This window comes from Drosophila obscura, unplaced genomic scaffold, assembly GCF_018151105.1.
Source record: "Drosophila obscura isolate BZ-5 IFL unplaced genomic scaffold, ASM1815110v1 contig_1, whole genome shotgun sequence".
Classification (NCBI taxonomy): Eukaryota; Metazoa; Arthropoda; class Insecta; order Diptera; family Drosophilidae; genus Drosophila; species Drosophila obscura.
In genome coordinates, this window is record NW_024542679.1 from 5126139 (window position 1) to 5150418 (window position 24280).

At 49.1% G+C, this 24280-nt stretch overlaps 4 protein-coding genes across 7 annotated transcripts; 2 read left to right on the forward strand and 2 right to left on the reverse strand.

The window, feature by feature from the left end:
- The first annotated feature begins 277 nt into the window (after nucleotides 1-277).
- On the forward strand, nucleotides 278-6068 carry LOC111068549 (T-box transcription factor TBX3). Its single transcript, XM_022358076.2, has 5 exons — nucleotides 278-383; nucleotides 845-1001; nucleotides 3897-4164; nucleotides 4276-4413; nucleotides 5133-6068. The coding sequence occupies exons 1-5, from the start codon at nucleotides 293-295 to the stop codon at nucleotides 5919-5921; spliced, it is 1443 nt and encodes a 480-aa protein (XP_022213768.2). The 5' UTR covers nucleotides 278-292; the 3' UTR covers nucleotides 5922-6068.
- A 2544-nt stretch (nucleotides 6069-8612) lies between these two features.
- Nucleotides 8613-9811, forward strand: LOC111068538. 4 transcript variants are annotated; one of them, XM_022358059.2, is made up of 4 exons: nucleotides 8613-8809; nucleotides 8865-8987; nucleotides 9042-9437; nucleotides 9503-9811. In XM_022358059.2, the coding sequence occupies exons 1-4, from the start codon at nucleotides 8681-8683 to the stop codon at nucleotides 9716-9718; spliced, it is 864 nt and encodes a 287-aa protein (XP_022213751.2). In that variant the 5' UTR covers nucleotides 8613-8680; the 3' UTR covers nucleotides 9719-9811. The 4 variants fall into 4 exon arrangements, with proteins under 4 accessions (XP_022213751.2, XP_022213752.2, XP_022213753.2 ...); XM_022358060.2 differs by having other exon boundaries at nucleotides 8868-8987; XM_022358061.2 differs by having other exon boundaries at nucleotides 8874-8987; nucleotides 9503-9809.
- A 1770-nt stretch (nucleotides 9812-11581) lies between these two features.
- On the reverse strand, nucleotides 11582-13481 carry LOC111068610 (T-box transcription factor TBX6). The gene is made up of 5 exons (XM_022358209.2): nucleotides 13233-13481; nucleotides 13006-13165; nucleotides 12579-12846; nucleotides 12376-12513; nucleotides 11582-12299 (listed from the first exon to the last, which is right to left on the reverse strand). Exons 1-5 carry the CDS (start codon nucleotides 13321-13323, stop codon nucleotides 11661-11663), a joined length of 1296 nt encoding a protein of 431 aa, XP_022213901.2. The 5' UTR covers nucleotides 13324-13481; the 3' UTR covers nucleotides 11582-11660.
- A 5328-nt stretch (nucleotides 13482-18809) lies between these two features.
- LOC111068609 (ubiquitin-protein ligase E3B) lies at nucleotides 18810-22769 on the reverse strand. The gene is made up of 7 exons (XM_022358208.2): nucleotides 22378-22769; nucleotides 21823-22312; nucleotides 21385-21765; nucleotides 20692-21329; nucleotides 20515-20633; nucleotides 19265-20442; nucleotides 18810-19198 (listed from the first exon to the last, which is right to left on the reverse strand). The coding sequence occupies exons 1-7, from the start codon at nucleotides 22536-22538 to the stop codon at nucleotides 18914-18916; spliced, it is 3252 nt and encodes a 1083-aa protein (XP_022213900.2). The 5' UTR covers nucleotides 22539-22769; the 3' UTR covers nucleotides 18810-18913.
- Nucleotides 22770-24280: the final 1511 nt, after the last annotated feature.

The following is a 24280-nucleotide window of genomic DNA, read 5'->3' on the forward strand; positions in this document are numbered from 1 at the left end:
AGCACCTCCAGCGACAGTCATTGCTGTGATTTGAACGCTAATCAGAGACGTCTCGTGCAAAAACCCACATAATAATAATAATAATAGCAGCCACAAGGCCCAAGCCAGACCCAAGCCAGACTAAAAACAGACCGAAAACAGACTCTAATGTTGTCACATGTCTGTCTCTGTCAGTGTGCTTATATTTATGTATATTTGTGTCTGTGGCAACCATTGTGCAAGTGACAAAAGCTAAACAACAGCGCCATCAAGTGTGAAATATATATTTAAGCATCGATTACCCCCCACCAACATGATTACCATGAACGAGCTGGTGGATCTGCGGATGCAGCAGCACATAGCGCACGAGATCTATCGCCAGCAGATTATGCAGCGAATACCAGGTAACATCCACATCCACATCCACATACATATATATCACTCATCCGCCACGTTAAGTTGAGTCCGCTCGAAAAGCTGTTAAGCATCATTAGCATTAATGGCCGTTATATTTGGCGAGCTGCGTTTCTGCCAGGCTGTGTCCGAGACCATAAAGCTGAGTAATGTGGGAAAGTGATGGCTGATGGCACAGAAATTTGATATCAAATGCGTTTTGCTTGTTGCCGCCGATCGTTAAACAGCGGCATCGATCGGTGTCCCTCCTTAAATATTTCATTGTATTTAATCACGATGCTAAATATGGCACACACACACACACACGTGTCCACTCTGATGTAAGCCGCTTAATGGGGGGGGGGGAGCCATTAAGTTTGCCAAAGTTTAAGCTGGAAACAATCCCTGCCCGTATTTATTAAAATTAAAATATCTCTTAACCTTATTCAACCTTTACTTTGAACCCTTTCAGATCCCTTTCCCCCCATGCTGCCCATTCACATGCCACGTCACGTGATCATGCCACCGCGTGTGACACTGCCCGGCGTGGATATGACACTGCAGAACGACGATCTGTGGAAGCAATTCCATCAAATTGGCACGGAAATGATCATCACCAAGAGCGGCAGGTATGTACAGGCAAAGGGCCCCCATCCACAACTCTCTCGCATATCTAAACATGGGGAAGGGCATCGCAGATCGGGGATCAGGGATCGGAAACAAACATCGATCGGGGCGATGCATTAGCACGATTGTGAAAACTAATACCCGAAACGCAGGGCAAAGAAAAACAACCAACCCAGAGCCAGGCGACCACTTAAAGCACCAAGAAATGCCGAGCACCATGCACCGTGTGGAAAGTGGCTCTTGGCTGGTGGCTGGTGGCAGCCATCGAGAGGATGTTGTCGGCGGCGGCATCGGGGCATCGGGGATTGATTGCCGTCATCCGTCGTTGTGGACGGCGCTGCTGTTAAAGGCTCATTAGATGCAGGCGCCTGCAAATTGTTTACAGCGGTGTCGCGACAACAGTTTTCACAGGCAAACAAGGCGGAAGGATGCATTGGCAGGATGTGAAATTGCAGGTACATGCAGATTGCTGCTTCGGAGTCCTCCTGCATAATGCCCAGACTCTCGTATCGCACGAGGCGTAAAATGTACAAGTCCACAGCCGCCACTTTGCGTGTCCAGATTGAAGATAGGAAAATGGGTGAGGAGAGGCGAGGCGAGGCGAGGAGAGGGGAATGAGCATCGAACATCGAACATCGAACATAGAGCAGCGGGGATATCGAGAATCAAAGCCATAGCGCAATCGCCTAGAGATATTTGATCGTGTATCTATCAGATGCACGACTTGGACTGGCGTTCGACTACCTAAAAGTGTCCCGGCACTTGTTCGAATGTGCGTAAAGTGGCGTCATCGTAATTTATTGTATGCCGTCTATGGACGTTGAGCGCAGTGGGACGTCCTGTCGGTTGTCGGCGTTCCTTTTGGATTCGGAGAGTTGGACGGCTGAACGAACGGACGGACGGACATGCTCGACTGGCATAAATCTTTGCGTCAAGGATACTTTGTCGTCATCTTTGTTGCTTTTAGCGTTTTTATTGTGGCGCCTGTCTGCAGACAACCTGAGCAGAGGCTCTGCCCCGAAATATGTACAGGTCCGAACAGTCCAGAGTCCCATTCCAATGCTTTATATGTATCTGTATCTGTGTGTATGCGTATGCGTATGCGTATCTGTCGGATATGCGAGCCAAGCGCACGCCGCTTTGACATCGGCAATGACAATGACCACAGCTTGTCGACAGATACGAGCAATTTCACACTTGGCCCTCTCGGGAAGATGCCCAACTGGCGATAACAGCAGCAGCAGCAGCAGCAGCAGACCGACCCCAGACCTTAACTGTGTCTCCACGATGAGTATGAGGATGAGGATGATGATGACAATCGAAAGGGTTCCCATTCCCAAAAACATTAACATAAACTTTTGGGTTCCAGCAAGAAGTGCTCGAATGCTCGCTCACTGGCCAAAACTCTTTCTCTTTGCTCTCCCCTGCAGGCTGCAGTATACATACATATATATGCCATGAATTATTCATAAAGTCTGCGTATTAAATACTTTTTATGCTCATCAAAAATGTTTTATGTGAAATGCAGTCCAGTCCCGTCCCCGAATCTTCAACGCTGTCTTCCCGTCCGTAGCAATCGATTTGAATTTTTAATGACTAGGCGCCAGAGTGCCACCGTCTGCCCAGTGCCCAGTGCCCAATGCCCAATCCGAATCTAAATTCGAATACGAATCCCATGCTATGCCAAGTGGCGCTCATAAAAACTAATTAGTTGCTTGTCTGGGCCACTCTTGCCACTTGAACCATTAGATCTCTTCGATCTATTTGGGTGGTAAAAGCGCAGACGGACATTAAAGTTAGATGGAACAAAGCGTAACGTTAGAGAGGGAATTAAATGACTTTGTCACGATGCTTTTACGCTGAGACACAGCCCAGAAGGGCGGCAGATTCGAATTCTAGGGTAGCCAGCGTGTTCAGCCTCGAAGTGAGGCTGCCACAGTGGAGTCTGCCAATTCCACATACCTTCATTTTGTCCCTGCACCTGCACAAGCGCCAAATCGAATGCCGTCAAATGTTCAGCATGCTCCTCACTCGCATCCAGGAGGCATCTCACTCGCTCTTCCCGCTTCCCGCCGCTCCTCTGCCCGTTAATTATGCGCAGACGCGCCAAAGATATCGATCTTAACAAATCGTTTGTCCAAAAGCAGACAGACAGACAGACACCGGACGGACAGTTGCCAAAAAGCCAGACCAGAAACAGACCAGCTACAGAGAAACCCAAGGCGAAGATCGTAGGCAGAGCCAAAATTGAAAATGAAATTCTAAACCGCACAAATGTCGAAATATTTTTGGGCTCTTTGCGGCCTAATGGAATTCGAGAGACAAACAGAAACAGAAACAGAAACAGAAAGGCAGTCGGTCAGCATCAAATTAAATGTAAGCAAAGCAAAGCAAAGCAAAGCGCAGCGCAGTCGAGTTCAATTAATTAATCATCGGGGTCCGGAGAAATACAAAAATCATTGCCAAAAACACGAAACAGCTCTCTTTCTCTCTCTCTCTCTAAGCAGCCTCCTTCTGGCTATCGAAGTTGAGGATCGGGGCAAACAGAACAGTTTCTTCTGTATCTGTATGTTTTTTTGTGTGTTTTGGGCTGGCGCCAAGAGCCGTGACCACCTGCTGTGCCTGTGGCAGGGGCCTCGGTTCGGTTTGGTTCGGTTCGGATCCTTGTTAGCACAGGGCAAACCAGACCGCGAAGCAGCGGATCCCTCACTCTATTTGGCTTGGGCTAATTACATGGCGCATGGAAGGGAAAAATCTCACAATTAAATATTTGTAACGCCCACGCACTTTTTGGAATTGGTACAGGGACTGCGACGGGGACAGGGACATGGACCCAGGCAGGCCATGACTTTATTTGTATTTGCTCAGTAAACATCGCTGGTTTTCTTGGATTTCAGACGCATGTTCCCCTCCATGAGACTGAGCGTCTCCGGGCTGGAGGATGAGACCAACTATTGCGTACTGCTGGAGATGGTGCCCATTGGCGATGCCCGCTACAAGTTCTCCGGCTCGCAGTGGGTCCCGGCTGGAGGCGCCGAGCCGCAGAGTCCCCAGCGCATGTATCTGCATCCGGACAGCCCGGCCACAGGCGCCCACTGGCAGGCCCAGCCCATTCTCTTCAACAAGGTGAAGCTGACCAACAATACGCTGGACAACAGCGGCCATGTAAGTGATGAGAGCCGTCTTTGAAGCCATCTCCGGTTACTAATCAATGCACACACCTACCCCATCCCCATGCGCATGCTCATCCCCATCCCAATCCTTGTTCCTCTACAGATTGTCCTGGCCAGCATGCACAAGTATCAGCCGCGTCTGCATGTCATACGCACCGCTGATCTGGCGCAGATTCCCTGGGCCCCACAGCAGGCCTTTGTGTTCGCCGAGACGGAGTTTGTGGCCGTGACAGCGTATCAGGTAAGATTCCCATCCCGAACCCCACTAAGGCTCTTTTCTGCTTTTTTTCTGTTTCTTGCCAATTCATTGAGCACCGAGCATCCTGCACCGTGCACCGAGCACCGTGCACCACACTAATTGGTTAATTTTCGGCAAACGAACAGGCGATCGCTCACGCCATGGGTAGCTTGGCCAGAGTCTCAAATTAGCATGGAACGCCCTTCGTGCTGCGGCCTCTAGGGCTCTCGGGTTAGCTGGGCAGGCAAGAAGTCAGCGCTAGAGTCGTGTCGGATTGTTGTTTTAGGAAGTTGGATAGCCACATCCTTGTAAATTTGAGCCATGCTGTGTTTTTGTCTAGGTCTGGACCCATTGACAGGCGACGCCAGTCGCCAGTCGTCAGTCTGCCTCTAATTAGCGTGATCGCCTGATCGCCTCGCCAAGATCGTCGTCACAAAGTTGTCAAGTCACGAGGAGTGGCCACTCGAGATTGACTGGAACCGAGATGGCGCTGGTGCTGCTGGTACTGGTGTCAAGTGGCCCTGTTACTTAACGCCAGCTACTGGACGCCAGTGGCCAGTGGCGGCTCATCTCTGCCTCTCAATCTCGGTGTCAATCTGCAAGTCTGTTGCTTAAGATTATGTAGCTGCTGGCTGCTGGCTGCTGGCTGCTGACTGCTGACTGCTTTCTGCTGGGAATCGTCATATTTCACGCAATCTCCCTTTTGCTTTCGCCTTTCACAGAATGATCGCATCACCAAGCTGAAGATCGACAACAATCCGTTTGCCAAGGGCTTCCGCGAAACGGGACAGTCGCGCTGCAAGCGGAAGATGTCTTCATCGCCAACCGGTGAAGATCAAGATCAGTCGCTGTCGCTGTCAACGTCCCAATCCCAATCCCAATCGCTTGACATGTCGCCAACAAAATCCAGCGAAACAGCAACGACAGCGGGCCACAGCAACAACAGCAACAGCCACAACGATCTCGGATCGGATGGGCCGCAAATTAAGCGACTGAGATCAAATGGTTCCGCCTGCTCCTTATCCTCGTCGCTGGATGGCGGCGGTGGCGGTGGTGGCGTCGCAGAGCCTGTGCCAATGTCTGTGCCTGGCGCCAGCGCCAGCTCCATGGGCCTGGGCTCACCGCCCCCAGGCCTGGGGCATCATCGCAGCGTCTTCATGCAGCACTTCCAGACGCTGCTGCGACCCTCGCTGGTGGACCTGGCCTGCACGTACTTCGGACGCAGTCCCCACGACTACAATGGCGCAATGCCATCGGCGTATCCGCCAGCCACCATTTTGCAAGCTGCTCTGCCCCCACTTCCTGCGCTGCCACTGCCGCAGGACATTTCCGGTGGTGAGCCGACATCGGATGAGTCTGGGGCGGATGACCTGGAGCTGGATGTGGGGAGCGAGACGACAGCAGCGGCGCTGCAACAGCAGCAGCAGCAGCAGCCAGTAGAGCAGCCGCCGGAACCCTCCACCAGGAGCAAGGGCTTCAGCATATCCGCCATTTTGGGCGGTGGCAGCTAGAGGAGGAGGAGGAGGCGACGAAGGATCCCTCATGGAATGCCCCGCTCTGTTACTAATTCTGATATTACCTTGGCCTGATTAGATCATAAGCTAGAATAACTTTTTATCGATTAAAGTTACTTTTAAAAGCAAAAACAAAAACAAAATACACGAAAATGCGTTTGAAATCCGTTTTGGAAATTCTAATCAGTTACCGGATCTTTAGCTAAATTGGCAGATCGTCCTGCCGGTTTGAGAGCCTTCAAAGCCTCAACGCCCACACTCTGCTGTAGGTAAATGAACATGTTGCAGCAGAGAGAGAGAGAGAGAGAGATCTCTCTGTAGTAGGGAGGCGCCTCTCGAGAGTTGCAATCACAACTTCCGCTAGACATTAATCCCAACCAATTTACAAGATAAACGTTCGAGTTTCAACAACATCATCATCAGCAGCCCAAGAAGACACAAAGATTCGTAGCCTCAGCCTGTCCGCATCCATTAGCCACACAGAAGAGAGCGGATGGGATGGGACTGCAGACTGCAGACTCTGCCTCGGATGTGCCTGGCCAGAACATAATTTGTTTGCAATTAAATAGCTCGACAAGGCATGAAATTCGGTTGCAGCCCTCTCTCTGATGCTACCCCAGAGACCCATTGCATTTTCGGGACTATTTATGAAATGGGCAGAGACTGAGACGAAGCCAAAAAAAAAACGAAGAAGAAAAAATAATACTACGCGATACAAGACAATTTGTTATGTAAGCTGCCCGCAGATCTGCCTTCGTCCCGGAACGGAGCCAATGATGAAGTTTACGATGACATGCGTCACCACCCACGTCTCGACGATGCGCCCTAACTGCAGAGGGATGCCATGGAATGGGGGCGTGTGCAGACGCAGTTGCCTCCCGTCTTCGTCTCCGTATCCGTCTCTGGCCATGTCTCCGCCCGCCCAGGCCATTGCTATTGAAAAAACAAACATAACCGAATCAATTTACCACAAAATCGATTTGAAATTGTTGCTGTTCGGTCGGTTTGTCCCCCGTTTTGGGACGTCTGTTCCTCTGGGGAGACGAGTGCGGTTTTATAGAGGATCGACGGATCGGAGCGACCGAACGGGTGACAGATGTCGGCCGTGTGTGTGCCCCTGTGTGTGTTTTTCTGTGTTGACAGGCGCAAGGTTGTAAGTGCATTGAATGCCTCATTAAATGGCTGTCTCCCCTCCCAGCCCATCCCATCCCAACCGATCCGATGCGATCCAACCCTGGCAGATGTCGCAGGTCTCTGGATAATTAATGCATTATGGCTGTTGCTTTTTACGCTGCCACATTTGTTGTTGCCCCACAGCAGCAGCAGCAACAGCAGCAGCAGCAGCAGGGGCAGTGGCAGTGGCAGCAAGTTGCCTCTTTTTTGTTATGTTATGAAATTAGATACACTTTGTCGAGCAGCACATTTCTGTTGGGTAAACAGAATTGGGGGGAAGTTGTTGCCTAAACGAAAGTTAATTAGTTCTCTCTGGTGCTGGAGTAGAAGGAGTGGGAGTAGGAGGAGTGGATGCGCGGTGCTAATGAGTTGGAAAAGCATTTTACACAGCGCACGCGTGGCTGCCACTTCGAATTGAGACTTGAGACAATCGTCAGGCAACAGAAATAGCAGCCAAACCGAGACCCAGGCTGCTCGATTCATTTAAGGGATTTAATCCAAAGCAAGTGAGCCGCAGGTTAGTCCTCCCTGCTCAGTGTCTGTGTCTGTGGGCCAAGCTTGAGCCTGCGCCCGGCGTTAGGCAAACACAGGACGGGACGGGAACAATGCATCGGTACTTGAGTTCTTATTGTTGGCCCATGCAAATATATTGGTCGGCAGGAGAATGCAACAAAGCGTGGCAAAGAAAGAAGGTTTCTCTGTGTCGCCGGGGCCAAGCCATAAAACGGCTGAGAGCTGAGAGCTGAGAGCGGATGCACTGACCAGCCTGGCCTGCGACTGAACCTCAAGTGGTGTTTTTCGCCTAAGCCCAGGGTTTTAAACTAGAGCAGAACAAACCCACCAGGGAAAACGAAAAGGAAGGGAACCAAAAGGAAAGGCAAGGCAAGGCAAGCAAAGGAAAGCAAAAGAAAGGAAGGACAAAGGACGAGCGAGCAGTTTATGCAAATGGGCTCACATGTGGGCTGGCATGTGGGATCTGGCACTCTCTTCGGGGAGGGGATGGTACAATTAACAAAGCGTGTAATTTCTCAAGCCTATCGCGTGAACAATGGCACAAACAATTAGAGGATAATGAAAATCACCCACATAAGCAGGCCAACTATAGTGTGCTCTATTCTGCAGTTCATATGTCCACAGATCTATGCAAATCTGCGGATCAGTTCGAATAAACTCGTACGCATGGGCATATGGGGGGAAGGGAACAATTACAAGCGAACAATGCACAATGGCCGTCGTCAAGTAGGCATCCCTTTGAGGATTCACTCAAGTATTGTTTACAAGCCTATTGAGTGCAAAATGCAGCAGCATTACAATATCTTTTACTTTGCACGGCAACCACAAGAATCAAATTTAAATTCAAACTTAAATTACTACGCGCCCGGCAGAGGGAGCTGCCAACTAGGGCGTAGGAACACACACATTTTAATTAAGTTGCCATCCCCATTGATCTGTCATTTGGACAAGTGCGATGAGAGCGAAAGAGAGAGCAATCTGACGCTTATCTCTCTGTCCCCCCTGGCTGGAACTGCGCTTTTCGCTTCAGAATTTATTAAAACAACGCTAAATCCAAACAAAAGCCTAAAATGAGTGACTCCTCCGATATAGAAGACTCCTCCTATCACTCCTTCGATAGAAGCAAGTCGTCCGACCACTTGGACGCTTCGTCGTCGTGTGGCAGCGAAAATGGCAGTGAAGATGCCCTGCAAAACCTTGTAAGTACATATATCTGTAAAATCCATCTGAATAGATTCTAAAACTACTTAATGGGAGGCGCAGACCTATGGCCTCTCGCTGGCGTCGTCATCAGAGGACAGCTACACTATTAAGTCGTCCAACTGCACCACCATAACAGACCACGATTCTTCTATTGAAAATGGCGATGAGACTTCGGCAAGTGGAGCAAAACAATTCGAAGCGTGTAATATAATTGTAACTTTTGCATAGGTTGTGGAGCCACAGAAGCAGAGGAAGCCAAAGGGGAAGTTGTCGAATTGGCATAAGGGTTCGGGGAAAATCAGTCCCCGAAAAATGCCCCCAGTGTCGTATGTGCTGCCCAATGTGGAGGCATTCAGTTTGGATCGACCCACATCGACATTGAAGGAACGCGTAGTAGCCGGCACCAGCCGGAAAAGTGAGGCGACGCAAAAGATTTTGTATACTGGCAACTGGGTAGACTCCCAGCTAATTCAGCCCAAATGCAAAGTGTCGCCTCGTAAACAGTTTGATTTGGTCTTTGATGCCTACAAGAAGAATAAAAGTGCGAACAACTACGCGTCTACTTCTACATTTGATCAGCCGAAGGAGACTGCTAGCACTCAGCAGACAGTCTCCTCGAATCAGGTAAGTTCACAAATCATGGAGTGCCATGATGAATATTGACTCATCTTCTATGCACTTTTCATCAGTCGAAGCCTGTGGAGGAGGAGGAGGAGGAGGAATATGTATCGCCTTTCAAAGATATGCCACCACAGCCCCGTCCAAAGGAATCACCACTGCTGGCTGGCCAAAAGAAGCCACTTGTCCTTCCTGCTGGCTATGATCTGAGCTCCTTGCAAGTAATTAAGAATCCGAATCACTGGTCCCTTCGTCCAGGCGTTCGTACTGGCGATATAATTTATTAGTAGTACAACAGCCGCCGCGTACACATATGAATATCAAATCTCTCATTTTCAATAAAGGCCAAGGAGACCTTACCAAAACAATTAAAGCGCCAAACATCAGCATCAGCGACTGTCAGATGGCGCCGAAGACATAATATCGCCAGCGTAGCTCAGGGAATGGTTGAAAAGAAAGGAAAGGAAATGATTTCATTGTGCTGCCGATAAAATTGTCGCCAGCGAAAAATGTTGCCCGTGACTTTGATTTTGGCCGCCACAACATTAATTTCCAAGGAACTTGCACATACACGAAAGAGAGCAGCCAAAGCACACACACACACACACACACCCATACACAAGGCATGGGACAAAAAAGTTGGCTTATCTGGCCTGGAAGATCGCCGAGAGCTCGGGTCGGTGCTCATTTGACTTTGACATGCGAACGTTTGCCCCAGCACCAGCTCCAGCATGGACTCTCTCTCTCTCTCTATCTGTGGCATTGGCTTTGAGTCTTCTTTGCCCTGCCAGTGGATCGGATACCCCTAAATGAGAATTCAATAAATTTCAGCAAAAGCCCCCAGCAGCAGCATCGGCAGCATCTCCAGCAGCAGCAACAGCAACAACACAATGGGCGAACCGTTGTCGTTAGTCTTTTGGCGACGTTTAACATGAATATGCAGTGTGGCTAATGTGGAGCCCATAAACACTTCCAGCGGCAACATGAATGGCCTGCAGCCCCCAACAGATGTTTGTGTTGGGGCCCCAACGAGCACCGAAAACAGGTTGCTGCTACGTGTGTGGGTCTCACGGGCATGGCATCCTGGGTCCATCGCCAGCAATGGCAATGGAGCGCTCTTAACAATTGTTTCTTAACGCGAATTGAAATGAAATGCCACCGTCGAAGATTGGTTATTTGGCCAGGCCAATCATCGCCGGCCAGAGCTCGTCCAACACTTGCATCGGGGAGCTGGTAGCTAGCTGCAGCTGGTTCAAAGGAACCGCCTCATTTCCGTTGGCCATTTGATAACATAAAGAGATGTGTGAGGGACGGGACACCCGGACAATTGCACATGTAAATGGCCACAGTTGCTAACAACTACAATGTGAAAACATCAATTACACGGTACGCGGGGGGACTGCGAGGTGAGAGGTGGGGATCCAGGCTGGTTGGCTGTGTGGCTGTGGCTGCGACTGCGACTGCTCGCCAGGATTGCTGGCGATCGTGGCGCTCAATCAGCGCATTTAACTTGGCGCTGGCGCCAGCGTTTAAGATGCGGCTTGCTCTGATCTGCTGATAAGCCATGTCCATGTTGTTGCAGTGCTCTGGCGGCTGCCAGGAGAGCGGCTCTTGGCTCTTGGCTCTTGGCTCTTTTTCGGTTGGGGATTTTAAAGGCGGGGGGGCCAGAGGGCGGACCACGTCTGGCGATGTTGGAACAGGTTTTAATGGCTTGCACGAGACAGAATTATGTACGGCTCCGCAGACGGCCAAATGGAGGCATGCAACAAATTTCTGAATTGAAAGAACAGGATGGGTCATGGGAAATTATTGTGGAATGTATTCAAATGTGCGACGCACGGGCTCTCAGCTCTCTGGTGAGATAGGGTCTTCATTGATACGGACAGACGGACGGGACGGATAATCCCCCCACAGCAGCCCCACAAAAAGTGACCACCAAGCGATTCGTTTCAACTTCCATTTGGAATATGCAATTTTATTTTATGCCATGCCGCATTAAAATGCCAGAGACAATAAATCCATTACGAAATAATTTGCACAATTAAAATTGCATAATAAATACGATAAATACTGATGGCAAATACCTGGAAATCCTAATTAACTGCAAAATATCACAATTCAACTTAGACACTACGATGACGATGACGACGACGATGGCGATGGCAACCTAACGCTAATTAAATGTACAATGTGCTCCCGAAATGGGAGCAGGCGGCTGGCTACTAACTACTAAACGGAGACGCTCGTTCCTAATATGTCCGAGATGCTGAAGCTGCTCCGTTTGGGCTTTGGCTGTGCAACGGCGGCAACAGAAGCCGCACACACAGACTCATGTGTGCCCGTTCTGCTGGTGCTGTTGCTGTTGCTGGTGGTGATTGTGTTGGTGCCGACCACATCCACAAAGGTGTCTGTGTCCGCCTCGGCCGCCGACTCGCCACTGAAGGAGGACGACGACGTGGAGGAGGAGGAGGCTGGCGATGGCGGGGTGTAGGCCCAACTTGGATAGCAGGCAATGTGTCTGGCATACTCAATGGCATGCGATGCCGCTGCCGTTGCCGATGCCGACGGTGGCGGTGGCGGCGCTGGCAGATAGAAATTGGCCTCCAGAGTATCCAGCAGATAATGACGCTGCATAAGGCCGGACTGCAGTTGCGCTGTGGATCTCTGTGGTGGATGCATCGACAAATCATCAGCGAAACGCAGACGCTTGGCTAGAGGTGAGTGCTCCACACTGGTTCCTCCTGCTGTGGCCGCCGGCTGCGGAGGCGGCGAATCGTTTAGCTTGCGCTTGCACCGCGACTGACCCGACTCACGGAAACCCTTGGCAAAGGGATTGTTGTCGATCTTCAGCTTGGTGATGCGATCATTCTGCAGGCACACAAATTTGGGGAAGATTAGTTCTCGACTCTCACAGGGACTCTGAAGTGCTTTCTGCAGTACACACCTGATATGCGGTCACGGCTATGAACTCCGTCTCGGGGAAGACGAAGGCCTGCTGCGGGGCCCAGGGTATCTGGCCGAGATCAGAGGTGCGTATGACATGCAGACGCGGCTGATACTTGTGCATGCTGGCCAGGACAATCTGTAGAGGAAATATGACTTGGTTTAGTAACCTGTGCAGGGTGAGAATCATCCAGATCCACTTACGTGTCCATTGTTGTCCAGGGTGTTGTTGGTCAGCTTCACTTTGCTGAAGAGCAGGGCCTGCGACTGCCAGTGCTTGCCAGTGGCCGGGCTCTCCGGGTGCAGATACATGCGCTGTGGGCTCTGGGGCTCGGCTCCGCCAGCCGGGACCCACTGCGAGCCGGAGAACTTGTAGCGGCAGTCGCCAATGGGCACCATCTCCAGCAGGACGCAGTAGCTGGCCTCCTCCTCCAGGCCGCTCAGCGAGACACGCATCGAGGGGAACATGCGTCTGTGGGCGAATAAAATGGAAGTTAGCGACACGTTGACACGGCGATAAGATGGGAGGGCTTATCGCAATCTCTTGCTAGTTAACAGTCGACAAAGTCGGCCACAATTTTTGGAGATAAGATGGAGAAACAAACAGTCAAATAGGGGGAGTAGTACCAACCTGCCACACTTTGTGATGATCATCTCGGTGCCGATGTGGTGGAACTGTTGCCACAGTTCGTTGTTCTCCAACTTGGCCTCCACGCCAGGCAGTGATGGCTGCGGTGGCGGCGGGGGCGCAAAGTGCCCAGCAAAGGCCGGTAGAAGGCCGCACAGGGGATCTGCAGGGCAACCGAATGGATTAGTTAGTGCCGTCGGCAAATCATCCATGGAGCTTGCTCCACTTACCAGGCAGCCGTTGCATAATCTGATGGCGATAGATCTCGTGGGCGATCTGCTGCTGCATGCGCAGATCGGCGATGTTTGGCAGGGCCAACATTTCGTATGGATATCTCCTCGGGGTGTGATGTGTGCCTGGGGATTACGAGGCTACTTTCGATGGCTCGAATCGATCGAACTGCTTCCAAAATTCCGAAACGTACAATAATTGAAATGTTTTTGAGGCGCGACTCGAAACACGAACTGCTCGTCACGTTGTCCAGATGAGACTGTTGCTCTCAGCAGCGGCGATCGCACTACCTCGATTCTGCCAGAATCCGGTCTGCGCTCAGCCGCGATCTCTTCAGGTAGTAGTTGCTCGACCTGTTTCTCCGCTCAAGTGGTGTGTGCTGCTGCTACTACTGCTGGTGCTCTCCCTCTGCCGCTCTGCAGCTCAGGCATTGGCTGTTAATCTGTGGAACGTTTCGTTGTCCCGCTCTAGCCGACGACCCGGAACGCCATTTTGGGTCGTGCATTCATATGGGGGAATGGAATGGAATCTCGTTCCCATTCTCCCCCTAGTTATGGGGCACGGCACCCATATTGCCGTTGATAGTATTAATGGGGGGATTGGATTGGGTTGGATTGGGGAGCGCTCTTTGAAGTAGCCTCCTCCTAATCGGTGGGCTGTAATATTTATGGAAGAGGAAAATGCTTTGGATGTGGGCCAAATCCGAATGCTTATAAAGATAAAATTCTATTGAAAAAGAAAACTTTGGATATTGAATCAGGTTTATTTTTTTTCAGATGGGTGGTGGGGGGGGGGGGAAATACTACCTTTTCCTTTGATTTGTTCTTAGTTCCCACAGCTCCTTGAACCTTTGAAAATCTTCCCACAGAATGTTCTTCAATATTAAGGACCACTTTCTAATATTTTCCATTTTCATCATCAGAATTTTCGAGTGCCCACTCGACTCTGAAAACCCTTCGTAGCCAGTCGTACAAAAACCTTTGATATCCGTCGGATATATCTCTATACCCCATCTGTTCGAGTGCAGCTATTTTAACTTATCTGAAATCGGACTGGAACAAGCTGCAGCTTGTACTATGTGCTAGATCCAAGGAAATCTCGCCGCTACCGTTTGCTTTGCCTAGGGACAGGGACACACAAAAGAGATCCGCCCCTTGATAAGACGAGCTAATCAAACCTTTAAACGGTACTTGATGCCGGGCCACAACAAATTGCACCGGCACCAAGGCGAGAGGGAGAGGACATCGCATCACATATTGCGACTGGCGCCAGGCGACTGTCCTGTCGCCTCTGTGCCACTTGAATATTATGGGTCGCCACAGCAGCAGCAGCAGCAGCAGTCACTTGTTGCCACTTGTGCTCCTGGTGGCGGTGGCAGTGGCGGCAAAAACTCACAGGCGAGTCATAAAAATCATCACACTTTGTCCCAGGGATGCTGATGCCCCGATGCTCGGGAACAATGCGTCTGCGTCGTCGTCGTCGTCGTCGCATTGATGGCATTTTATGGCCTGACGGTGCGACGACCGCCGACTGTTAGCGTCTGTGCCGATTTTGTTGTTGAAATTATTGTTATGATTATTGGGTCTGTTTTTGTGGGTCTGTTCTACAATTTGTTTGGCATTGTCCCTAGCACCCGTGTCTACCCGAGATCCAGTTCAAAAACAAAAACCGCAAGAGCACATCACTGGGGAAAACGGAACCCAGCCGTAAAGAACAATTTAATGATTGTTGCACTCGAATAAAAATGTCAAATAACCTTCGAGGATCCAGATTTAATGCGGGTCAGCGGGATAAGAGAGAAAGAGAGAGAGAGGGAGGAAGGACTAACCCAGATCGCATTTCCCATTGCGACGATCCCAAGTCATTAGTCAGCCGAAATGCATCAAGTCTGGACATGCAATTTCCGGTAATTTGACCAGCTTTGCTTTGCATAAACTCTTTGCAATATTTCCGGATTGCTTATCCTGTTGAATGTCGAATGCGGAATGCCTAAGTGCATTCGACCCTTGTCGCCTGTGTACTTCTACTTCCAGTGTGACTCAGGCAATTAGCGGATGTCCAGGAGCCAAGACCCAGGTTCCAGTGCCATCGTCAGACGGATTTGTGTCATTAGCTCGCGCGGACTCATCTTCATTTTCATTTTCATTCATTGGTTGAGTCGGAAAAACCCGGGGAAATTTGAGCAGCGCTCACTAATTGCTGCCATTTCCCATTTCCATTTGTTTGTTATCTCAGGAAACGCGCTTAGGGGAAAAATCAGATAAACAGCAGCGCGGCTTTACATTTTGCACATGAATCAGACATTTAGATTTATTGTTGCTGTTTTTTTGTTTTGTTTTTCGTGGTTTACAATTTAACTCCTGACCTAAGCCATACATATGTGTGTTTGGATATCATTTAATACTCGTACATACACATGTACATACATGCATACATATATGCCATAGTTTTAATAGATTTCCTCCTCCTCCTGCTCAATATTTTCTAACCAAAATCGAATTATTAGTTCTAGTATTTGTAATTCAGCATTGATTGGTATTCTGGTTGTGGTGTGTAAGTTAACACTCCCCACCAGCCATAGGGTATCAGCAGGGGTCTTAGTTATAAGAATGCTGACCCAGCGCTGGCATGGAAAGGGGCGGCAACATATTACTATGTTGCATAAACATCCGCCCGACCAACTGGGTCCGCACGAGGCGCTGAGGCAGCGAAACTGGAGACCGCTGCTCGCGCAGCGCTGCCCAAGCTGGGGGACTTATGCATAATTATATCATTTTGTACTTTTAGTCTTGTACTCACTTTGAACCGTGCCAGTTGGCCGGAATAAAATTACATAAAACATATCCGATCTTTCTCTGCCGATGGCTAATGCCGCGGCTTAAGTAATGGGAATATCGAATAATTAATTGGCGCCCAACGGGTCAAACTAAGTCGAACCCCGAGTTAACGCGAGTGTCAAAACACCGCGATAAATAAACCAAAAGTTTAAAAGCAAGAAAAAGTCATAAAAATAAGGGAAAAATCCCCGTGAAAAATTCCTCCGAAATACTAAAAAGAAAATAAAACAGAAAAGTGTAAAAACAAATTTCCCGAAAAAATTCCTCCACACACTAAATGGAAAATTAACTAAATAATTACAACACAAACGAGTGAGAAAATAGGAGAAAAATCCCCGTGAAAAATTCCTCCGAAATACTAAAAAGAAAATAAAACAGAAAAGTATAAAAACAAATTTCCCGAAGAAATTCCTCCATACACTAAAGGGAAAATTAACTAAATAATTACAACACAAACGAGTGAGAACGTTCCATAGTGCAACACCCGAATGAAAATCAAAAACTAAAACAAGGAAAGAGCTGAAGGGTAATCCCTCGCTCCCATCGAAAGATCTACAAGGAAAAAATAGGCTGAAGGGCCCTCCCTCGCCTGGAAAGAGAAAATATAATAACAAAATCTACACGGCTGTAGGGAATTCCCTCGCCCAACGTTACGGATCCAAAACGCTCAACCGGTGCATAGTTAGCTTAACCAATCTAATCGCCAGAGTAAATATAGGCTGTAACAATGATGCTTTTCTGGGTACTTCACTCTCTAACAATGGTCGCGGCCCGCATCACCGACTATTCACACTCCCGTTACATTCCTATTACAGACGGGTCGGTATTGGTATGGGAGGAATTAAACTACATCAGGCACACAGCAAACCTATCAGAATATGGCCGCATTGCCGACGAAACCGTACAGATGACAGACCTTTTCCCAAGATCTCACATGAGACAACTGCTGGAGGTTGACTCCAGCCACGTCAAGGATATGTTAGAAGATATTGGCATTCACCGTAGGCTAGCGAGAAGTTTAGACTTCCTAGGGACGGCCCTCAAGATAGTGGCCGGCACGCCAGACGCCACTGACTTAGAAGATATCAAGGTTACTGAAGCACAGCTAGTCCATTCAAATAATAGACAGATAGTAATAAACTCAAAAGTTCAGAGCCAGATAAATAACCTCACAAACACAGTCAACCAGATTCTTAGCACAGAGAGGAAGGAACATATCAACTCAGCCCATTTGTATGAAACACTGTTAGCTAGAAATAGAATTCTCATCACTGAATTGGGGAACCTAATGCTCACAATCACCTTGGCAAAAGCCAACTTGGTAAACCCTTCTATTCTTGACCATGCTGACATAGAATCCATTCTCACTAACCAATTCACAGGGGTTACAGTGTCAAACTTGTTAGAAGTATCCAGCATTAAGATCTTGCAATCAAATCATATTATCCATTTTATTATAGGGTATCCTAGAGTAAGTTTAGCCTGTAAGAAGATTATGATGTACCCGGTTGAGCACAACGGTACAGTACTGCAGCTAGAGGAGAACATCGTAGCCGAGTGTGAGAGCCAGGTGTGGGCCGTTACGGGCTGCACCTCCACTACCACTAATACCTTCTGCAGAAAAAATCTGGGTGGTTCCTGTGCGCAGGGGCTACACTCCGGAGGCACGGCACATTGCAGCTCTCAACCCAGCCACCTGGAACCCGTCACCTTGGTAGATGACGGGGTTATTATCATCAACAACAGACCCGCCACCATCAGTTGTGATTCCGACACGTTGGTTGAAACCTCAGGAACGCAACTGGTCGCCTTCAATGACTTTGCCACCATCAATGGCTCTCGGTTCCTGAATCGTGACAACACCAAACGCCGGGTGCCCGGCATCGCTTCGGTGCCCGTCCTGAATATCACAGGGCACCACGCGGTCCTAAGCCTACCATTCCTCCAGCAGCTCAGCGAAGACAATCTGAACTACATTAAGGAGGTCGAGCGAAACGCAACGGGCAAGGGGAATCCTATCCTCGCCTTTGGTCTAGGAATAACCCTGTGCGGAGTCATCGGAAGTATCGTCTACATCAGATCCCTACTCAGGAAGAAAAGGGATTTGGTCCAGGTCAACGCGCTTATAGAAAATTTGAGAGGCTCGAGGGCGACCACTCTTGAAGAGGGGGAGTAGTTAACACTCCCCACCAGCCATAGGGTATCAGCAGGGGTCTTAGTTATAAGAATGCTGACCCAGCGCTGGCATGGAAAGGGGCGGCAACATATTACTATGTTGCATAAACATCCGCCCGACCAACTGGGTCCGCACGAGGCGCTGAGGCAGCGAAACTGGAGACCGCTGCTCGCGCAGCGCTGCCCAAGCTGGGGGACTTATGCATAATTATATCATTTTGTACTTTTAGTCTTGTACTCACTTTGAACCGTGCCAGTTGGCCGGAATAAAATTACATAAAACATATCCGATCTTTCTCTGCCGATGGCTAACGCCGCGGCTTAAGTAACGGGAATATTGAATAATTAATTTGTACACTTCGTTTAGTTCGTAGTTTATTATAGTTTTATCACAGCTATACGTTTATATTTATTTGTGTTCTTTTTTTTCCTTTCTTTCTTTATAATTGTGTGTATTTTTTTGGGGGATTTCCTTGCAATAAACAAATTTACACCGAGTCTCTCCTACCGCGAGAAATACTTAAAATTGAATAAATAACATAAAATACGAATAAAGCACAGGGGGGGGGGGCGGAAGGTTAAGGAATATGTGCAAGAGAGTTCAGCATGATTGTCGCACGGCAGTCCCTGATATGTGGACAGTCCACCCGACAGACGCGACAGCCAACTTACGACAGCTCGAAGCCCGTGTTGCTGCTGACAGCATAGCGGAGTTTGTCCCGCAGCGTGGACTTTTTCTGATAGTTCGGTAGCTTCAGCAGATTGAAGCAGGTCGAGGAGGTGGGCAGCCGGTTGAGCGGATCCTTTTTGCGTATGGTGAAGAAGCCGCGTATCACACTGCCTATGGTGTCGCCAGTGTCCTCGTCGTCGCCCACCTCCACGCAGCGAATGGAGAAGGGCGGCTCCAGGTGGGCAAAGCCCAGCAGCGGAGGCTTCGAGCAGCTGGTCACAAACTGTCGAGTAGCATTTGCATTAAAGAGATGGCCCTAGACGCATGGTATTCTTTGAGGTACACTCACCTTCAGGAACAGCTTGCGCTCTTCCTCTGTGAAATCCTTTCCGAGAATGTCCCAGAGCCAGCCAACCACGCGATGCGAGTCATGAAATCCGCCATAATACTGCGTATGCTTGCGCAAATCTCTCAAATCCAATGGCGCCGTGTCGCCCGAGATGAGACGCTGCAGCTCCGGGGGCGAGAAGAGCGACAGCCACTCGGGATTGACAATGCTGCGAAAGCCTCGATTGAAGGCCTGGGTCTGCTCGCGGATCTGGGTGTTCATGTGGAAGTAGGCCATGTAGTGGATGTAGACCAGCTTGTTGTGATCGTTGACCACACGCCCCTTGCCACCGGGATGCAGTTCGTGGGTGACAATCTTGCCCATCACATCCTGATCCACGGAGAAGGTCAGATTCAGATCGGCCACATCCTGCTTGTAGTGCTTGATGAAGGTGAGACTGCGATAGAGTTCGGCGTCCAGCGAGGGCAGCTCATCCATGCAGGAGTAGAGGGCCTGCTGCGTCTGCCCCAGCAGCTGGGAGAGGAAGAACGAGGCGAAGGGCACATCCACCACGATGCCCTCGTAGACGGCCTTGCCCAGCATGCGGCCCACGAACTCAAAGAGCTGCAGGTGATTGTCCTGCACGTAGGAGATCGGCGATGGATAGAGTCGTTGATCCGAGGTGGTTTTGAACAGATTCAGCGATGGATCGAACACCTTCTTGATTGTCTCCTCCAAGAACTCCTTGAACACACCGTCCTGATCGATGCCTGCCTCGTGCAGTCCCTGCTGATTGATGAAACGCACCCGGATGACGCCCTTGAGGGCATGCGTGGGCTGGGCGGCCAGCTGTCGGTATCCATCCTCCACAATACGCTCCCGATGGATGACGATCAGCGCCGAGCGCGGCGAGGCACAGGCGCTCTCCGTCAGCCCCATAACAGCCTTTTCGTTTTGCACGAATTTGCGGAACAGCTTGACGCGATCATCGTGCGGTATTATGTGCGGCATCTTGGCCAGCAGCAGCATGGCATTCCGCTTGGCCTTCTCCAAATCGTTGATGAACGTGGAAGGCTTTACTTCCGGTATGAGCCAATGATTAGTTGGCGTAAACGTTCGCCTGCAGTCGCGACGATACAGACAGAGCAGGAGAGTGTGCAGCGAGAGAAATACCGGATTCTGAACAATGTTCTTGGCGCCTGCAAAGGGATGCAGAGCGGATAAGTGCATGGATTGCGCTGCGCTGCGCTGATGACTAAGTGCAAACTCACCCAAAATGTTATCGTTGATCAGCTTGTACAGCATATTGTTCAGAAAGTATGTCAGCATGACATAATCGTTTAGCCGAAAGGGATTCTGCTCCGTGTACATCTCATACTCGTCGAGAATTCTGCACAGAAATGGAAATATATAGCCATGGATGTGGAATAAATTGTGGATCCACTCACGTAACATAGTGCGTCATGCAGTCGCAGAATAGCATCAGCATGGCTGTCTGCGGCTTCTGGAGGCTGGTCTCGCTCCTCAGCAGATCCAAATACTCCTTCATGCCGCAGTTTGGGCCCAGCGACGTCAGCAGCAGCCAGATGTCGTAGAGCACATTGTCGTTGTAGCAGATTCCCGTCAAAATGTCCAACTTCATTTGGGAGAGCGTGCTGAGGGCCGCATAGTACATGCCACAAATGCGCGACACATGCACCACATCGGCATTGTCCAGCTTCCGCCACGGCTGTTTGGCCTGCTTGCTCTGCTTGCTGGCTGTGCTGCCGCCAATGAGTGTGACACCGCAATTGGAGCTGCGCTCTAGGGCGCGTCGCAGCAAATTCGATGTGGATGGCTGCTGGGGAGACTGGAACTCGATGCGCTCGTAGTTGACATTGATTTCCTTCAGGACATCTCCCAGGAGCACCTTAATGCAGCGGCTGTCCCACAGCATATGGAATTGCTTCTTGATTAGTGCCACATTCTGATTCTGGGCGGGCTCCGTGCCGGGTGTGTGCCAGCCAAGCAGCTCGTGCCATTGCGTGAACACTCCTTTGGTGCTCACCGTGTTGGGTATCAGTTCCAGCAGCGTTGTGGTGGTTTCCTATGCAACAGAAAGAGTGTAAATTGCGTAGGAAAACGTATGTGATGCTACTTACAATCAGTAATGGATAGGCCAGTACTTTGGCCTCCGCCTGGCCATCAATGTTGAACAGGTTGACAATGTTGCCCAAGAACGCCAGGGACTTGGTTCCCGGCATACTGGCACCGAACTCCTCGAACCATTGGAAGTCCTCGGAGATGCTCAATGCCTTCTTCAGCAGGCCCATAGACGAGAATTGTTCTATGCACTGGGGCACGCTCTGATTCAAGTGATATATCAGAGCCGGCACAGAGAGAATCTCCGATAGAAACTGGCTCAACAGGTTGCGACTGTAGTCTCCGTCGATCAGCGGGCGCAGACAGAGCGTGATAATGGCCACGAGGGTCACGGATTTCACGGACAATTCCTCGCGTGCCGTTCCCCGCAGCAGAACCAGCTAAAGGACGAACATTTTAAGTACTTCCCTAGCGGATAAGCGGATAGGACTACTCACCCGCATGGATCTGTAGAAACCGTGCTGCACCAGGTGCCCCTGAATGTTGCAGCAGACCTTCTGCATGGCAGGCTGGAGGCCTCCAAATGTGGCATTCCGCAGTATGGCCCAGGATTTGGGGGCAGTAAACACAATCAGGGTGTGCAGGAAGAGGGCAAGCGACAGGCTGTCGGCATGATTCTCAGGCTTGAGCTCCGGCAGCAGCAGCAGGCAGTTGGTTAGCAATAGCTTGATGTGCGCGATCCAGGGTAGACTGCGCTCCTTGTGCAGGCAGAGGGCCGCGTAGGAGAGCCTTGGATTCTCCGCCTCCATGGCCTTGTTGACATAGCGGCAGATGATCTCTAGACGCTCGCGTGCCTTCATATCCTTCTTGTCCAGTTTGATTTGCGTGAGATACCGACGGAGCACAGGATACACATTAACGGCAGTCAGCTCCAGTTCCGTATCCTTGTCATCCTGTCCGGGCACAAATACCGCATCAAAGTCGTTGCTACAAAGAAAGTAGAGGCAGTATCTGTAGTAGAGGGTGCCAATGGGGATGGGACGTGGGCTTACATGATACGCTTCTGATATTTCCGGCGCGACGCATATCCTTTGAGTGTAGACTGCAGCAGGATGGCGGCCGACTCACGGCGCTTCTCCAGCGCCCGCTCCTCCCTGGCCGCCTTCGTCTGCTCCAGGAAGCTCGTCTTTTGCGATTCTGTTTGGGCAAACATTATTTTCGCTGTTTGTCGATATACGCTGCAGCGCAATGGCAATGGTGTTGTTGTAGTGTTTGTGTGAGTCTCGTTGGGATTTTCGCGTAACTAGTGGTTTATTGCGGTATATAGAACGTGCATGAACTGCTGTGTATGGCAAAGCTGTTGGTCATATCGTTTAGGTGCATTTTTCATTTTTATTTATTATTTTATTTTTATTTATTTATTTTTTATTTTTTTATCATAGAGGTGTCAAACCATCGAGGGCACTATCAATAGTATCGATATTTTACTGCTAGCCTCTACTATCGACAGTTTTGCGACTATCATGATAGTATCGAGCTACAGTCGTTGCGCTTTTGATATTTTTGGATTGGCTGCTATAAAATACGAAGACACATTTGTAAACAAATTGACAGGTGGCATCTAATTTGTAGAATGGACAAGTTCCTAAATGGTTTGAATGGTTTTTTTATAATTATTTGAGCCCGATACTATCACGATAGGCTGACAATAGCCGACTGATTTAATACAAAGAATACATATTGCTCGCTGACAAAAGCTGACTGATATGAAACAAAAAAAATTATAATTGCTACCCAATTGCTGGGAACGTACGCTGAAAACTTAGCTACGCCACTGCATGGTTAGTGATCGAACTTATCCCCTTTGACCCCAGTCTATTTAAACTTGATATAAACGGCGGAAAATAAAACTGTTTGTACATTTTTTTTGTACATCCACCTGAACTTTGCTAAAATTCTTCAAGTTTCAGAACATTTGTGGGCATATTTAAATACCCACTTGTCGAAAGTGGGTAATACTCTCTGCACACTGAGTCCATCCTGGGGGAACGGTGGGAATTTTTGAAAGATGTGAAACACCGATTCACATTGACACCATCCACCATCCACCATCCATGAGAAACAGCTGTTGCTCACAATTGCGTGAGGTGAAAATTTGTTTACTTTAATAAAAATGCATATAAATAACATTTCAATGGTCGTGAGTGTGATTCAGCAGCAAAACATATTCTTGCACAAGCTAATCATGTTGTTGGACATGGACGATGATGATGAGGATAACTTTGACGAGGAGGAGATAATAGAATGGATATCTGTTTGAAAACACTGAAGCCCGGAAGGTTGTGGTCATTTGTGAGTGCTTCTAATAAATGCAACCAATGTTTAAAGTACAAATATATATGTTATGTTTTTCAGAAGCGGCTCGGTACATTTTGGGAGAAGGATGTACCCGAAAACAACGAGGCGTTTTTTAAGGAAAGTTTTAGGATGGAGAGATCCTGCTTTTCTCTGTTGGTTACTCGCTTGGAAGTGCTACGGAAGAAGGACACAAACTGCCGAGCTGCAATTCCTCTGGAGAAGCGTATCGCCATATCTTTATATACTTTGGGATCTTCTTCTGAAAAGAGTGTTTTTCGGAGTGTCAGCCAACAGCGTCTGCAATATCCTGCATGAGTTTTGCAGAGCATTCATCAACGAATTCTCAGAGGAATACATGTCCAAAAACTATCTCACTTCAGAGAAAATTGACGAGTGTGTCCAAGCATTTGAAGAAATTGGGTTTCCTCAGTGCCTGGTGCAATTGGTAATAATGCAATAAAATCATCCATAATATATGTATATACATATATGTAAATTAATTTCATCACTTAATTCTTATGTTAGATGGATGTCACATCGAAATAAAACCACCTGCAGCTTATATATTTGATATTTTTTTATTTTTTGCGTGCTTTG

Bases quoted from the DNA above. Each gene is read 5' to 3' on its own strand.
- LOC111068549 (XM_022358076.2), top strand. From the start codon at position 293: ATGATTACCATGAACGAGCTGGTGGATCTGCGGATGCAGCAGCACATA. The intron at 384-844 runs GTAACATCCACA...GAACCCTTTCAG, and splicing joins GATTATGCAGCGAATACCAG to ATCCCTTTCCCCCCATGCTG. The intron at 1,002-3,896 runs GTATGTACAGGC...CTTGGATTTCAG, and splicing joins ATCATCACCAAGAGCGGCAG to ACGCATGTTCCCCTCCATGA.
- LOC111068609 (XM_022358208.2), bottom strand. From the start codon at position 22,538: ATGTTTGCCCAAACAGAATCGCAAAAGACGAGCTTCCTGGAGCAGACG. The intron at 20,634-20,691 runs GTGAGTGGATCC...ATTTCTGTGCAG, and splicing joins TGCATGACGCACTATGTTAC to AATTCTCGACGAGTATGAGA. The intron at 19,199-19,264 runs GTGAGTGTACCT...GCTACTCGACAG, and splicing joins AGCGCAAGCTGTTCCTGAAG to TTTGTGACCAGCTGCTCGAA.
- LOC111068610 (XM_022358209.2), bottom strand. From the start codon at position 13,323: ATGTTGGCCCTGCCAAACATCGCCGATCTGCGCATGCAGCAGCAGATC. The intron at 13,166-13,232 runs GTAAGTGGAGCA...GTTGCCCTGCAG, and splicing joins GATTATGCAACGGCTGCCTG to ATCCCCTGTGCGGCCTTCTA. The intron at 12,514-12,578 runs GTAAGTGGATCT...TTTCCTCTACAG, and splicing joins CCCTGGACAACAATGGACAC to ATTGTCCTGGCCAGCATGCA.
- LOC111068538 (XM_022358059.2), top strand. From the start codon at position 8,681: ATGAGTGACTCCTCCGATATAGAAGACTCCTCCTATCACTCCTTCGAT. The intron at 8,810-8,864 runs GTAAGTACATAT...ACTACTTAATGG, and splicing joins AAGATGCCCTGCAAAACCTT to GAGGCGCAGACCTATGGCCT. The intron at 9,438-9,502 runs GTAAGTTCACAA...ACTTTTCATCAG, and splicing joins AGACAGTCTCCTCGAATCAG to TCGAAGCCTGTGGAGGAGGA.